This window comes from Pterocles gutturalis, unplaced genomic scaffold, assembly GCF_000699245.1.
Source record: "Pterocles gutturalis isolate BGI_N339 unplaced genomic scaffold, ASM69924v1 scaffold16341, whole genome shotgun sequence".
Lineage (NCBI taxonomy): Eukaryota > Metazoa > Chordata > Aves > Pterocliformes > Pteroclidae > Pterocles > Pterocles gutturalis.
In genome coordinates, this window is record NW_010103369.1 from 41,090 (window position 1) to 56,278 (window position 15,189).

General features: G+C 37.8%; 1 protein-coding gene across 1 annotated transcript in view; it reads left to right on the plus strand.

Annotated features, from left to right (window-relative positions):
- Positions 1-15,189, plus strand: part of LOC104471375 (EH domain-binding protein 1-like) — a 116,235-nt gene that overhangs the window by 39,772 nt on the left and 61,274 nt on the right. Inside the window, 2 exon segments of the mRNA XM_010086702.1 lie at positions 4,149-5,063; positions 6,973-7,116. Of these exon segments, the coding sequence (XP_010085004.1) occupies positions 4,149-5,063; positions 6,973-7,116 (1,059 nt within the window).

Below are 15,189 nucleotides of genomic sequence, written 5' to 3' on the forward strand. Positions count from 1 at the left end.
AAAAAAGGGTATTTACCTGTGACATCTGATCTTGGCCAATATGTCAGTGTGTTACATAGTTGGGAAATGGTTGGAATACTGCCTGTGGTGCTTGTGCTGATGGATCCCAATTGATGTCTGTCAATCAGCTTGTCACTAAATTAAAAAAGAAAAAAAAAGAACCTTCATTAGGAGATAGGTATATAGGTTTAGTGTCCTGAATATACATACATGTGTGTGTGTCTGTATGTATTGTAATTTCCACAATATCATTCTCTCTCTTACAAGACTCCCCCAAAACCTGAAACAACTACTCCAGATTACATTAGCATCAGTCAGAATTCTAAGATATTTTTGGTGCATAATGCCCATTGCAAATTCAAGTTTCTCTCAGGAACAAAAGAGAAACCAGGATTATCTCTGAGAAGATTAGAAACATTTCAGAGATACTGTCCCAGCTGATGCAAAGAGTTGTGGTTCCACTGAAATCTCATATATGTCTAAGTATCCAGATAGCCTTTCCAGTAATGTTAACTACTTTGACTTACTATGTCCATTTGATTGTAATGAACATTATGAACATGTGTTAAAATTACAGCAGACTGACAGTGTAGTCCCTTATCAAAGATATACATTTTTCATATTGCTAGTAACACATCCTGCACTTTAAAAATGTAAGCTACTAAACTACACTTGGCTGGAGCTTGGAGGGGATGAAAGGGCGAGAAGTGGAAGGGCACAACAGTATGGTTCTACTAATGAACTTCTGGTGTTAATTACTTTATTGTTTAGAGAAGCTTGTTTCATTTGAGGGATTATTGTGTGAAATAGTGTCATATCTTCTGGATGTTCAGTTGGCACTTTCAATTTTTGTGATGCCTTTTTTTTTTTCTTTCCTACAGTTTTTGACCATTTCTACTAAATTCCTCAATACATTTGAACTCAAGCGATTGTCTTGACAAAATATTCCAGTTTCCAAGGAAGGAATAATTTTAAAATATACATTGAAGTAGAAGAATTCAGAATTACAGGGATGGCATTGAATGAAAATGGAAAAAAAATCCTTACCTTTAAGCTAGCAGCCATATATTTATAACAGGAGTACTATTTGATTCCACAAAATCATAAGCACGTATTGAATTGTATGTGGGAGTTGCTTGTTGACCTCGGTAGGATCCTGAAGGAGCTTTGTTAAACATGTGTTATAAACATTTGCAAGATCAATGCTTAGCTATGCCTCTGTTTAACAAAAAGTAATTTGACTTGGAAAATTTACTCTGTTAATACCCATGTTACAAACTAGTTACAAACTAGTTAGAAACACTAGGCATTTATAAATATACTGGAATAGCAAGAAGCTCCCAGCTTTTCTAGCAGTGAAGGAGAACTCGTCACACACTGCTGTATGGACACATACAGAACATACAGTTGCTATTTGTAGAACTAATGACTGTAAAACATTTCTGTGCCAATCTAGGTATCTAGCATACTTTAAAAGCAGAGAAGCAAGAATGTGTATTGTCCAGAATGAGAAGGAGAGGGGATGGGAAATAAGTATCTGGCATCAGTGGAAGGCTATTGAATTTAGTCCCGAGCATCACCAGATGAACCAAACAGACAACAAAAAGTGATTGCAGCTGTATCGAGAATATCCATCGTTCCAAATTCAGTCCTTCTGCTGTAGCATTACCCGTTCTATCAAAGTGCCTTTCCTGACAGCTCTGAAACACTGTCCCCACTTTCATTTTACAGACACTGGGAGATATTCCTAGGATTTAGTTTTATTAGCATATAAATAAGAAATTAAAAGTATAGAAGAGTTCAGGTCAAGTCATGTCTATGGGCTTTGGCTGCCATGGACTACTAAGCCCAACCTTAGCTCCTTTCATTCTTCATATGGTAACTCCCACTAGCTTCAGCGTGGGTAACAGGTTATTTATGCCACCACATCAGCACTGACCCACTTAATCAAACAACAAATCCTGGTGTTACCTTTGATCCACAGGACACCACTGGCTTGCTACACTTTCATGCCCAGCCTGTTTTCTGCTGGCATATGAGCATTCATTATTCCCGGTACCTGCCATGGCTTTAGGCTGCCCACCTGAATCCCTGCTCTGTTTTCCTTTAACTCTCCTTTCTCTGTGCTCCTTGTGTCTGTTTGTTTCCGCCTCTCTTGTCTCCTTCTCCTCTGTATCCTGATTGATCCTGCTCCTCCAGCTCTGTGGCCCAAGACCAGGTAAATGACACCTGTCCCTCTTCTACCATCTGAGTTCTTTCCATTCCCTCCCACCCATCATTTTTTCTGCTGTTTTGCTCTGTCTGGGGCTTTGTATCAGCCAATACAACATTTATGTTTTCCACTGCTACTCCTATACAGCTCTGTGTTTATAAATGGCATAACAATCTCTCATAATAAACCTTCCCAAGAAATGATACCCCAGAAAAAACAGCAATGATTTTAGGACAAATTGTTTTGCACAGGGAGAGCCAGGTCTTAAAAATAAATTGTTCCAATAATTTTTATGTCTAGATAAACTCTGTGAATCATTTGATATAGCAATATAAAAATTACTTCACAAAAAATGTTTTGACTAGTTACACCTGAGCATGAGGGAAAGCATACAAAATTTCAGGATATAAATTCTACGTCTCAGAAGCAGAGTTTGAAAAGTGGCTGAAATGAAAACTATTTGACCGTTGAGTAGGGAATGACTCCAGCACGTTGCAACAGATATGAGAAAGCCTCCTTTTCTCAGAGCAAGTAGAATAACCAGGACTGCCAGCAGCCAGCCAGGCCAGACCCACATTCTAACTAACCTTTGAATATTTGCTAGCATGAAAACCAAGAGGATAAAAAAGTCATTATTGATTTCTCTTTTCTTTCTTTCCTGCACTCTTCTAAAATTATATGTATTTAGGAAATAGTGTAAAACTGGGGTAGAATTGAAGCCAGCGATGTGTGTTATTGTTTTCTTGTGAAAGGACAGGTTTTCGTCCGTGTCTTAAGTTTAGCATCTGTTTTTGTTCAAAACACTGTAGGAACAACTGTGAACATTTTATTCCACTTTCAGAAGAGGGGGAAAAGGAGCTGCAGAATTACTGGGGAGGAAAAGTTTGAGTGCTTTAACCGAGTGCATCTATACTAACAGGAGGTCTTTTTAAAGGCTTTCTTGAAACACAGTATTGTCTTCCAGGGTTAATCCAGGATAGTAATAATTAATTGTAAATTGAGAAACAGCTTTAATTCTTCAAAACTAGAAAAACCTGATGTACCAAGCCCACTCTCTTAAAGGGCTAGCAGAAAGAAGACAACTTGGGCTCACAAAGTGAGAGGCTTGCGAACTGTTTAGCTTTTAGAAATGCAAGTGAAGTGGGAATGAAATTCAGTCTCTCTTTCTTATAAATTTAGCATCAACAAATGTTTTTAAAATGCATTTGTTTGCTGGATTAATGTGATTTATGTCTTGTGTCCAGTGATCTGTGGTGGTGGTTTTTTTGGCGATCTGGACGTAGTTTTTCAACAACACAAATCACAGCAATTACATGACCAATAGAAGGGAGAAGGTTGATCACCAGTGATAAAGCCCAAGATGGATTAGTGTCGTGTTTCTTATATCTTTGTTCCTTATCTTAAAAAGCTATCCTTAGTTGCTTTTTTCAGGTCCAACTCTTATACTTTTTTTTTTAATTTGCTTGTTTCCTGCTATGTGGGTGAGAACCATTTAAGATATTAGTAGGTTTTCTTAGTGCAAACAGACGGGCTTTTAAGTTGCAGTTCCATTAACATCTTTTTATTCATGGAAGTGGCATAATTTTGAGTAACCGAAGATTTTATTATAGTACGGTAGTATGTTAAAAATATTTAAAACAATGCCATTTAAGTGTCTTTATTGGTCATATTCTCTTGTTTTGTATTGCTATGAAGATACCCTGGGAGATATCTAGAATCCATTGTGAAAAATCAGTGAGTGGATTGTGCAACAAAAAATAGTAACTACTGTAATTAAACCAAAACAGTAGTAAGTAATAATAAGTTGAACCTACACTGTTGCTATAATATTGAGTATGTTTTATGCTTACTTATTTTGACCGAAACTTCTTGCATTCTTGAAATGTTATACATAAGAAACTGCTGCATTGTAATCTTTATTCTGTTTTTTTTAAAGGCCTATGATGGTTTTGCCAGTTTAGGAATATCACGGTTGCTGGAACCTTCTGACATGGTTTTATTAGCGATACCTGACAAACTGACTGTTATGACCTATCTCTATCAAATAAGGGCACATTTCTGTGGCCAAGAATTAAATGTGGTTCAAATAGAGGAGAACAGTAGTAAAAGCACATATAAAGTGGGTAACTATGAAACAGACCCAAATAGTTCTGTCGACCAGGAAAAATTCTACGCGGAGTTAAATGACCTGAACCGGGAGCCCGAGCTGCAGCCGCCAGACAGTGCTTTGGCAGACTTTGCTTCTCAGGATGACTCCGTATTTGTCAATGACAGTGGTGTTGGCGAATCTGAGAGTGAGCATCAGACTCCTGATGACCATTTAAGCCCAAGCACAGCTTCCCCTTCTTCTCGCAGAACTCGAAGTGACACAGATCCACAAAAATCCCAGCAGAGCTCTGGAAGGACTTCTGCATCTGAAGATGTTGGGAAGTGTAGCAGTACAGATACAATGCAAGCGCAGCCTACGTTGGGAAGGAAGAAATTACTGATAGCTGACACCTTAGACTTGAGTGACTTGGCACATGTCAGTGATCAAAAAGAGGATGTGTCTCCCACAGTAGCTTGTGAAGATAGTGACAGGAAGAGACACCAGAGCTCAGACAGTACCATTGGTTTCTCAGAACAAGAAAAGCTGGGACGTATAGGATCCGTAGAGAGCACAAGAGCTGATCCTGGTTCACCTGTCACAAGGCCGAATTTATCTCCTACTTCTAAGCTTGGATACTCCTATAACAAGGATATGGATCTTGCAAAGAAGCCTCAAGCTTCTCCGAGGCAAACAGAATCTGATTCTGACAATGATGCCAGAACAGCTTTAAATCATGCAGATCAAACTGCAAAAACAGCCCAGGTAAGAAATTTAAGCTTTCTGTATGCCTGTGAGTCAGGATGGAGATGCTCTTCAAGTTCTTTCTCTATGTTTGTAATTTACATCATATCTTCAGTATAAATGGCAAAGTGGGTGGTGTATTTTTATTGCTGGGCAATAAATACTTTGCCTGACAGTAGGTGATGCTGAAAAAGAGCCATTACATGAAAAATTCATTTATAGGAATTGTTCTACTGTTAATTTTCCGATCTCTCTCCAGTTAAAGGAAGTAACATCATATTCTCAAGCAGCTCAAAGATGGCTTCAAGGCTCTTGCCACCTTTCTTCTGAGTATTGTATACTGAAGCAATAACTGGAAAAAGACTTATGAATTCAAAAAATGTAAAGTTTTTGAATACCTTGAAACATACCAAACATATTTCCAAATATTATCTGAGAAACAACACAGCCTTGTGAACATAACCCACAATGATGAGGCAGAAACTCCAGAATACTAAGTTATGGTGTTCATTGCGTGGCCTCACGCATGTTACTTAACCACAATATCATTTTCCTTTCCGTGAAGATAAAAAGGATATGCCCGCCTACCTTGCAGATTTACTGTGGGGATGAAAGATGAATATTATATAAATGCTGAGTATTATCAGTAAATAGTTTCATCACAAAAATATGTAAAAATGCTATCAGCCCCATTTACAAAAATGCCAAAGCATGCTTATAATTTTTACCCTATGAAGATCTTTCTTGAGTTTTGATTTTGTTCGGCTTTGTGCCTCTATCTCTGGTAAGAAAGAATATAGCCAGTCTTTTGGTAGTATGAATTGCTTCAAATATTTTTATGTTTTTTCCTGAGTAAGTGCCATAAGGATTCATTTTATTGCAAGAGAAGCAGCCCATGGATGGGTGATAGTGGCCAAATATTACTTCCTTTAAGCAGTGAAGTGTCATTAAATTTCATCATCATCTTTGTGTACTGGATGAGAAAGGAATAGTTTGGCCAATACAGAATAACAGAGCAGGAGGAGACAGGATGTCTTCTCCATGGAGGTTTTCATGCGCAAGGATGTTATAGGCCAAGAAAAAGAAAGAGATTACTTTAAGGACAGTTCTCTGTTAGTTGTCTGTGCAACTGCACATGGTAACGAAATCTCAGATGTGAGCCTCAATCTTAACCTTGAACACTCAACTGATGGTTAGAGTCAACCATCTCAATTTCCACGTGGCTGTTGCAGGAGCATAACCTGCAACATCTATTCCAGCTCTACTTCATGTAAAGGCCTAGAGACACGTTTTCCCAGAGTCTTCACGGTTGACCTTGACAGAGAAGTCGGTGCTTGGGAGTATATATGTACGGGAGCTCATGTTGCCTATGCAGAAATCCCTCTTTGGTTATTTCTACTCTGCAATATAATTGGTCATGTGTATGAAGAAGGAATTTTCTGGTGGATATTCATAACTGAAGTGGAAACAGATATTTTTGCATGTCTTTTGCCTTGTACCCAGCCTCTTTGTGTTCAATTTAACTTTTGAATGAATGATACCCATATAAGTAGCCAACGAAGCATTATATTTGCATACATATTAAAGTAAATAAGTAAACACATAGCACATTTAACATAGCTTCCATTAAGCCAATTATTTTTTTTTCCACAGTTGCAGTTTAAAGGCGTTAAATGTTGATAGAAATTAAGTTTTAAGGGGAGGAGAGAAAGCTCTTATTTACATTATAAAGGCCTATGACTTCTTTTTAATTTTACATTTTGATCATCTTTACTTTTCATTTCTATAGAATGCTCTGTCACCTCATGAAACTGTAATCCGTGTGACTCTTGACCTTTATTATATAGGAAGGCTCTTGGCTATTAACTATTGTATAAACGTTAAGTACCCTGAGGCTGCCTTACTGTTAATTATTTTTTTTATTTTTAAGCAACGAATGTTGTCAAGACAGGAAGAACTTAAAGAACGAGCAAGAGTTCTGCTTGAGCAAGCACGAAGAGATGCAGCTCTAAAGGCAGGGAATAAGCAACTAACCAGTACAATCATCCCAGCACGCAATAAGCAGCTGAATGATGTAAGAAATATTGGCCAGTATGGCAGTTTACATATTTAAAATTTATTGTATGTCCATCTGCTTTTGTGGGGAGCATGTCCTTGCAGAATATTTCTTTTCCACGCTGAGTTGCTCTGATGTGTCATGTACCCTTAGTTCACTTTTAAAGCCTGTTTCTCCCGCTGCTATGGCCCACAGAAAGATGGCTCAGACTTCACTGGAAGCAGAGGTCTGGGAGCACTGTCTTTGATTGCCACTGCAGTTTCTAATGGGATGAAAAACAAAAGTTACTTGTTAAATGATAGCAGAGTAATTTATGCTATTTTTGATTACTTCTCTTTTTTCAGTCAATGTAAATGCCTGTGATGTCAACTACTTGCTACTTCATAAGTGTTGTTGCAGTGAATGAGGCTGCTTGTGACAGTCTTGTAAAGGAGTTGGTGGAACAATTCCTTTTTGTCACCAAAGTTGATTATGCTGGTGAGATGGGAAAGTGGAGTTGGGGAATGAGCTCCAGTGTTGAAGCATCTATGGTTGCACCTCCAGAGGCCTCCGTAGTGACCTGGAAGGATGCATACTCTCTGGAGAAGAAAGCTAATTAATTTTTATGCAAACCTTTGGAATGCGGGTTTTGTGATTCTAACTATTGCACATTAGAGACTGTACTGGCAACTAGAGAATGTAAATGTAACTGAAAATTAGTGATACAGAGAAAGGCTTGACTCTTTACCGATTCACGGCTTTCAGAGCCTAGTACTGAGGGGCAGATTCTGCTTTTTATATAAATGGGATCATACAATCGAAAAATGAAGGCAGTGATTTACATGTATCATTTCATTCTCTTAACTGTCTTGGATCCATGCTGTACTTTTTTTTTTTTTTTGCTTAACAATTCCTCTCCCCAAATTGAGACTTCTTTTTTTCTTCAAAATATATTAACATATGCAGACAAGTCTTATTCGTATAATGATAACATAATGATATATAAGTATATAAGCTATTTTTTATTACTTCGTATTTAAGTTTTTCCTAGATAAGTGTATTTTAGTATAAATTTCACTTTGGTTTTATTTTTTTTTTAATTAGTTTTTCATAAAGGAAACAGCGTTAGAGGGGGGATACTGTAGGATACTCAGGCAGGAACAACTGTAACTAAAGTTACCCAACATTTTTTAATACAAGCTCCTATTTTCAAAGGTTTTACAACTTTGTATTTCATTGTTTGAGCTGAGATTTTCCCTGTCAGTGCTCTGCCTCAGGGTAATTTGTTCTTACTTCAAAAAAACCCTGTTCAACTGTTTCTTTGTGTTAGATTGGATAAAGCATTGGTTTACCCATGTTAAAAAATGTCATATGGGAAGAAGATTCCATCCCCTTGAAAAATCTGTTCAAAACAGTCAAAGTTGTGTTAATAGCACAATCTTGTCAGAGAGCCTTAAAGTTCAGAAAAGTTGGTAAGTGTCAGTAAAAATTGTCTGCATGGACACAGCACAGCAAGAGCACCTTTTACCATTGCTCTCCTAAAGAGCAGGGCCCATTCTGATGCAGATTGTAGTATTGGAAAGCAAAACTTTCTCTTTTAGACTCAAACTCCTGCTGGTGAAATCCAAACAGGAGGAAAAGGAGCTACTGCGCTGGCATGCAGAGGAGAGATGCCTCACGTAGATGGCAAAGAGGTAGATGGCAATGTGAAGTTAAACAAAAACGAAGACCACCTGAACGACAGGAGATGGGGACACAGTTTTCAGGGTGAGAGTCAGGATTGCATCGTTCAGGCAGCCAGATTACCCATGTGACCTTATTTCATTTATTACAAAAGCTGAAAAATTAATTAGGAGCCCACAGGAAAGGGAAGGGCAGTCTTTTAGGGCCACTCTGCAGAGACAAAGTTTCTTGCTGCCTCCATCAGAAGCTCTTTACAATGCTGGGAAGGTACCTTCAACCCAAAATGCTCAAGGCTGCAGATTCCTTGATTTCTGATTTCCAACCCAAGATTCTTGGGGACTGATTTCTGGAAGTTTTGAATGCACCCAGATGTAGTCAAGTCAAGGAAAACCATGCTGTGAACAAATGGTCCCAACCCCTCTGAAATCCTGGGTGCTCTGAGCGAGCAGGTAATGGCCACCCTTGACTTGAGCTGACTGTAACGTAACAGTAACAAAAGCTCCTCAGCTCAGAAGGGTGTTGTGGAGATGTAATTTGGAAACTCTTAGGTGTGATAGTGAAGAGTGACACAGAAATGCTCTGGAAGAAAATAATAATTCTGTGTTCAGAGAAAAGTTTAAATAGTGTATTTTAAACAAGGTGTAGGGCAGACAGAGAATGATGAGGGTAAAGTATGCATCAACATGTGTAGATATAAGATAAAAGACATTGATTCCTGTTTAACATATTTGGTCTTCATAGAGATGAGACATTTCCATTTGATGTAGTTGTACCAGTTTACTCCAAGTCATTACTTGACTGTTAGAGAATAGTACAGACTTGTTTCTATTCAGTGTTTACTGGTTATTAAGGTTAATAATAGGAACTTTGACTCAAAGCAGTGTTGCATGTGTCCGTGTGTGGTAATATGTACTAGTGTGTTATCCAAATGAGAGCTATGATAATGAGAATCAGTATTTAGTAGTGGAAGTGGGACTAGGCTCTTTTTTTTTTTTTTTTTTTTTTTTTTGCGGTCGATTGAGAGGGATTCAAAAGAAAATGGTTTAAAATAGGAAGATCTAATTTTAAATAAGAAAACTTTGAAGAAATAGTCCAGGGCCAATACTTTCAAACATAACTCTTGAAGTTTGCAATTGCACCTTTTTTGATACCTCATGAAAAGAGCTTTAAGCAGTCTAGTCGTTCAGTGTGTCCTCTGAAAATCAGTCACTCCAGCTAAGCTAAACCTGCAGAGTCATTAGTTACTTTTGAAAATCTTGTCTCATAGGCCTTGCTGTTACCACTTTGCATGTGCCATTTGAGAACTATGAATCACTGTTTTCTTAGTAAACAAGTGAGAACAATACACAGTGCATGGGGTTGTATTGCTGCTTGAGGTCAACAAAAGGGAGGAAATTTCCAAGTCTGTTCGGTGGTCATAAATGCAAGTTACTTGGTATGTGCTCACCTGATTTGTTTTGTTAAGTGTCTTTTTTGAAAAAAAAAAAAGGTGTTCCTGTTTCTTCTCTAAGCTAGAGCAAATACCTTAGAACTTTTTCAGCCTAAACATTACCCTTCCTCTCACAGAACCAATATTGTGTTATTTCTTTCAGTAGTCATGTACTCTGGGCTTACGTTTCTTTTTTTGTTTTTTCTCAATTTTATTTCATTTTTTTTAAAATCTCTGTTGTCTCTTTATTGACCAATAACTAGCCTCTCATGAAGTACTGACTTTTTTCCAATGATACGTCCATTCTCTTGGCTATTTACCCCTTTTTCTTGAGTCTCCTTTCCTACAGTAAGATGCTTCCAGCTTCTCATGTTTGTGCTCTGGGATTAGGCATATGTCAGTATTCTCACCTGCTTTACTTTTTTTTTTTTTTCTTTTTAACTGAGAAATTGATGAAATTGTGAGAGAAGAAGATTAAGGCACTGAATTTGCTCATATACTGTTAACTCAATCCCATTTTCCTCTGAATCACGTATTTCTCATTGCATCCACAGCTGAATCCTCTTCCCCTTCTTCAGTTTGTGTCGTCTTGTTCTTTCCTGCCTCTCAGACTGTATTTCAGCTGTCTGCCCTGGCCATTTCAGCTTCCCTTTTTCTCCTTTTTAACTTTTCTTTCTTAATAACCTCTCTCTTTACTCTTTCTTCTCGGATATCTTTCCTCTGTGCCTTCTACCCCATCATCTTCCATTCCAGTTCAACCCACCTGATTTAGTCCCGTCATTCTCTGCTTGCTTCTTTGTTTGTGTCACTTTAGCCCCTTTTCTGTTCTCCCACTTCTTCCCGACTTGCAGCGTGGTAGAAGTTTTTTCACTGTTAGGTCTCTTCATTTGGTGCTTTTCAGAAACCTTCCATCTGCAAGCTGTATTTGTGCTAGCCTGTATGGAGGTATGTAAGCCTGTAGGCAGGCATTTGAAGTTTAAGAAGAGATTGCGTTGATCAGAAACTCCTTGAAAAACATGCTCATGGTTTGGGAGGATCATAGATATGTCCTTAAAATTGATACAGCCTTTTGGAGACTTGAAGAAATAGCTTAAGAGCTCTGTGAACAGAGTTACTGATCCCCTCGTGGATCCCTTTCTCTGTGGCAGATTTATAAACAGCTCAGCTTTTCTCCTTGCTTTCTTGTAGGTGTGCATGTAGTGAGTCTTTTACAACATGCTTCTGTCATTTCCAATCCGGTGTAGCAGCTGTAATCACTTAGCTTTTAACCAGGAGAGCTTTTTTATTAGCTTACTCATTTTTATTTAACTCACCTTTTCTCATTATGAGTATCACAGGGCTAGAAGGGACATATCTGCTCCCACCAGATGCTGTAAAATGTAAACTTGTAGTGATGGTTGTTAACAGTGGCAGCTTGGCTGGAATGAGATGTTGGAAAGGCGAGGAGACCAGAGCTGGTCTGTGCAACCTAACTGGCAAAGTGGCAGGCTAGAGGGGACCACAACAAGTGGGAAATATTCAGGAGTCACGGGGCTAAAAGGTCTTTCCAGCAAGGAGCCCTCACTTGGAGAAAATGGAGTGGAATCCGTAATTCTTGAATCCAGCATAGCTCTGCTGTCAGCAAATATCTGCAAAGGCTGGTGGTAAAATGTTCATCTTACTCTCCTTTAATGACTGTTCCACATAAAGAATGGAAATTTACTGTAGCTGTCGTTCACTCTGTAAACTCAAATGGCTGTGGTTATGGAGTCAGCGTGATTACAGAGAATGGAACTAAGAGTTAAGAAATGCACAGGCAACTTTAATTAACTTCCTTTGTGTATATGTATTGTGATGCAGTCTTTAATTATGTGATCACATACTATTTTCCCCAAAGCAGTTGTGTTTCATTTAGCTCAGAGGATTGAGGTGATGCGGAAGGCTGTTTGTCCAGAGGACCTCCGTCCTTTTCGTTGCAGAAATTGGAAGGTGTGCAGCAAATGAAGCCAGGGATTGCGAGGAGCAAAATTATGAGGTCATGGTTAAGGTGCTTGAAAGAATTAAATGTAATGCTGCCTTTGCCTCAGAGTTCCTGATCAGTACTGCTAAGTCTTTTGAAGCAAACTTCGTCCAAGTGGTCATTAACTGTGTATCCTTCCTTTCCGGATTGCAATTTAAGGCGAAGGTTTGATTTGCAGATGTACTGAACCTCCAGGTCTGTCAGGGAAATCAATTGGAGCTGTGTTTGAGACACATAAAGGGCTGCATAAAGCTTAGTATACTGAAAAAAACCCCAGGTAATAGGCTTCCCAGAGTGAGCACCCAGTGTTAGATCCTTTTAGCTGGATCTCTCTGTCTCAGCTCTCATCTGAGAACAGGGTAATAACACCACCACGGGGTGTTGTGAGAAGGGAATGTGATTAATGCTTTTGAGGCACTTAAATACCATAGTGATGAGCACTGTAGAAAGGCCCTTGAAGAAATTAATAATACTGTCTACAGAGCAAGATTTTAATATTGTGGAGTGAAGAATGGTGCTACATATTGATGGGCCAACATATTGAACTGTGAAAATAAACCAAAGTATTGAATACCACTGGGTAGAGCTCAGGTCTGGGCTGAATATCAGGGGATAGCGAAAGTAAAAGATGGTGCCATGACAGGGCTCTATTCTGAATGATACAGAGTGGGATGAAAATTAAGTAGTTTTATTTCTGGCATCTCCTAAATTGTCTGTCAAATTCTTTTAACGTGTTATTGCAAGGTAGATGGCTTTAGCAGAGAACATGGTGTAGCATGGAATTAATGAAAAATAGCGCTCATCTGGCAAAGGATGTGATTTTCTTCCTAACACAGGCCACAGATTGTTCCTGAGGTTATTCGGGTTTTGCCTAAGCTAAGGATTCCTCCTTGGTGAATTTAGGTGCAGGGCTGGGCTCCTCGTATGGATTCAGACAAAACTTTTGCATATTTAGGATCTAGCACAGGTTCTGGGATGCAGGAGTTCAATAGCATGATACCCAGAGGGAATTGCTCAGTCTTTTGCCTCTTGTGAAATAGGAAAATAGTAATTCTTTCTTAACAGCAGCATTCTGAGGATGACTACACTAAATATTGTGAGAGACTCCATTTATATAAGTATTTAAAATGAGCTTAATATAAACTGAAGGGGTGTTTTTTCAGAGAGCAATCCTGATGCTGCTGCTGTGCTTAGATGCAACTGTTGCTAGCCTGCTTTCTGTATAGAGAAAGATTTGGTTTTATTTATCTCTGCTACCATTATTTCATATTTATTCAAGTTGAATGACAGCTATAGCTGCCTAAATATATTTTAAAAATTAGGTCTGAAAGAGCAGTGGTGACTATATTCAGCTTTTGTAGTAGAATTTGTAGATATGAAGTACCTCGCCAAAAAGCTGTTACCCCCGAACATGCAAACACAGAGGGCAGTGGAAACGGCCTGTGCCATGAGATTGTTTCTTTCTGCTCAGAATATTGCTTTTTATTACTCCCTTGCTCAAAGGACTTGTTGCAGCTGTATCTAATTCATATTTAATAAGTTCTGTCTACTTCAGGTGTCAATCTATTTTGACCGTTACTTTTCATTTTCATAAATATTTGAGTGCAAAATGGTAACTTTCTTTGCATCCACAGTAGACTAGTGGATACTAAAGTCTTTTTAGAAAAGCCTCAGAAAGTGATAAAATCTGAAAGGAAATGAGTTGATATACTCTAATTTTGATTGCATACATTTTCACAGATACAGGATATGCAAGCTGCAATAAAATATGTTATTTTAAACGCTCAGAAAAAAAGCTTTAATAAATGGCCCCATTTATTGATCATGTCCTGCAATAATCTTCTGTTCCAAAAGTAAGCTCTAGTCAACCTGACCAGAAGTGGTACAGAACACAAATTCACGGTAGACAACAAAATTAGGATATTTTAATTTGATTGAAAGATTCCTTTAACTCAAGTATTCTTTCCTCCAAATTTTTTAACAGGTTCTTGAAAATGAGTACCATATAGCTTTATTCAGTAATTTTTATTTCTAAATGAAACCGGAATCCCTACTTCTGCTGCATGAGGAAAGGCATCTAGCTTATCAGTGGATTTTTTTTTTCTTTTTTTTTTTTTTCTTCTCAGTTGGAAAATAGATGTCTGTGATTGAGGTGATAATGTTAATTCATTTAAGGAAACACTCCCAAGTTATTCCCATCTTGTTTTTCTTAAAAAACAGAGAGAGAAAAGCTGCTCTTTATTAATTAAACATCTAACATGAATTTATTGAGGTGTAGGACTTTGTGGATGGCAACCTTGGTCTTTTAATATTAATTGGAAAATATTGATTGAAAAAAAGACTAGTCTGTTGTGCTGATAATTGTGACCAGATTTAGATATGATCACTAGATCTTCCAGAGATTACAAAGAAGCAGTTACCATCTAATTGGTAAAAAGATTGAACATTATTTTGGTAATCCCTGAGCTTTGGTAACTTATTCCCTGTTGTTCATTTATATGTCTTGTCTGTATGCCACTGTAAAGTGGTTAAATATGGTTTAAGCTGATAAGACTAGGCTGTATAGTATTTACATTTCATGAGCATTCCAAGTTTTATAGCTGTTTTAACAATATACTTATTTTAAAATGAAGGTTAGACCTGCTGTCTGAACACTTCAAAACCACAACTGAACTGATATTTACTTCTTTATAATGACATGCTAAGGTTGAGATAGCCTGATCTCATTTCCTTGATGGCAAGAACAAACAAGTTGGTTTTTTTTAACATTACTCAATACATGAAAAATAAAATAATCTGTAACTTTCCAAGAAGGTTTTACATCTTTTGACTTCATATTTGATCTGTTTAAGCACTTCCTCACTATGAAGTTGTGATATTTCACTGTACCAAAATACTGCTATAGACAACTCCCTGATGTAGCTGAGAAAGAAAATAAATCAATTAGTCCAAGTAAACTATTTCTAAGAAGAATTAGTATGCACTGTCAGTTTTATGCCAG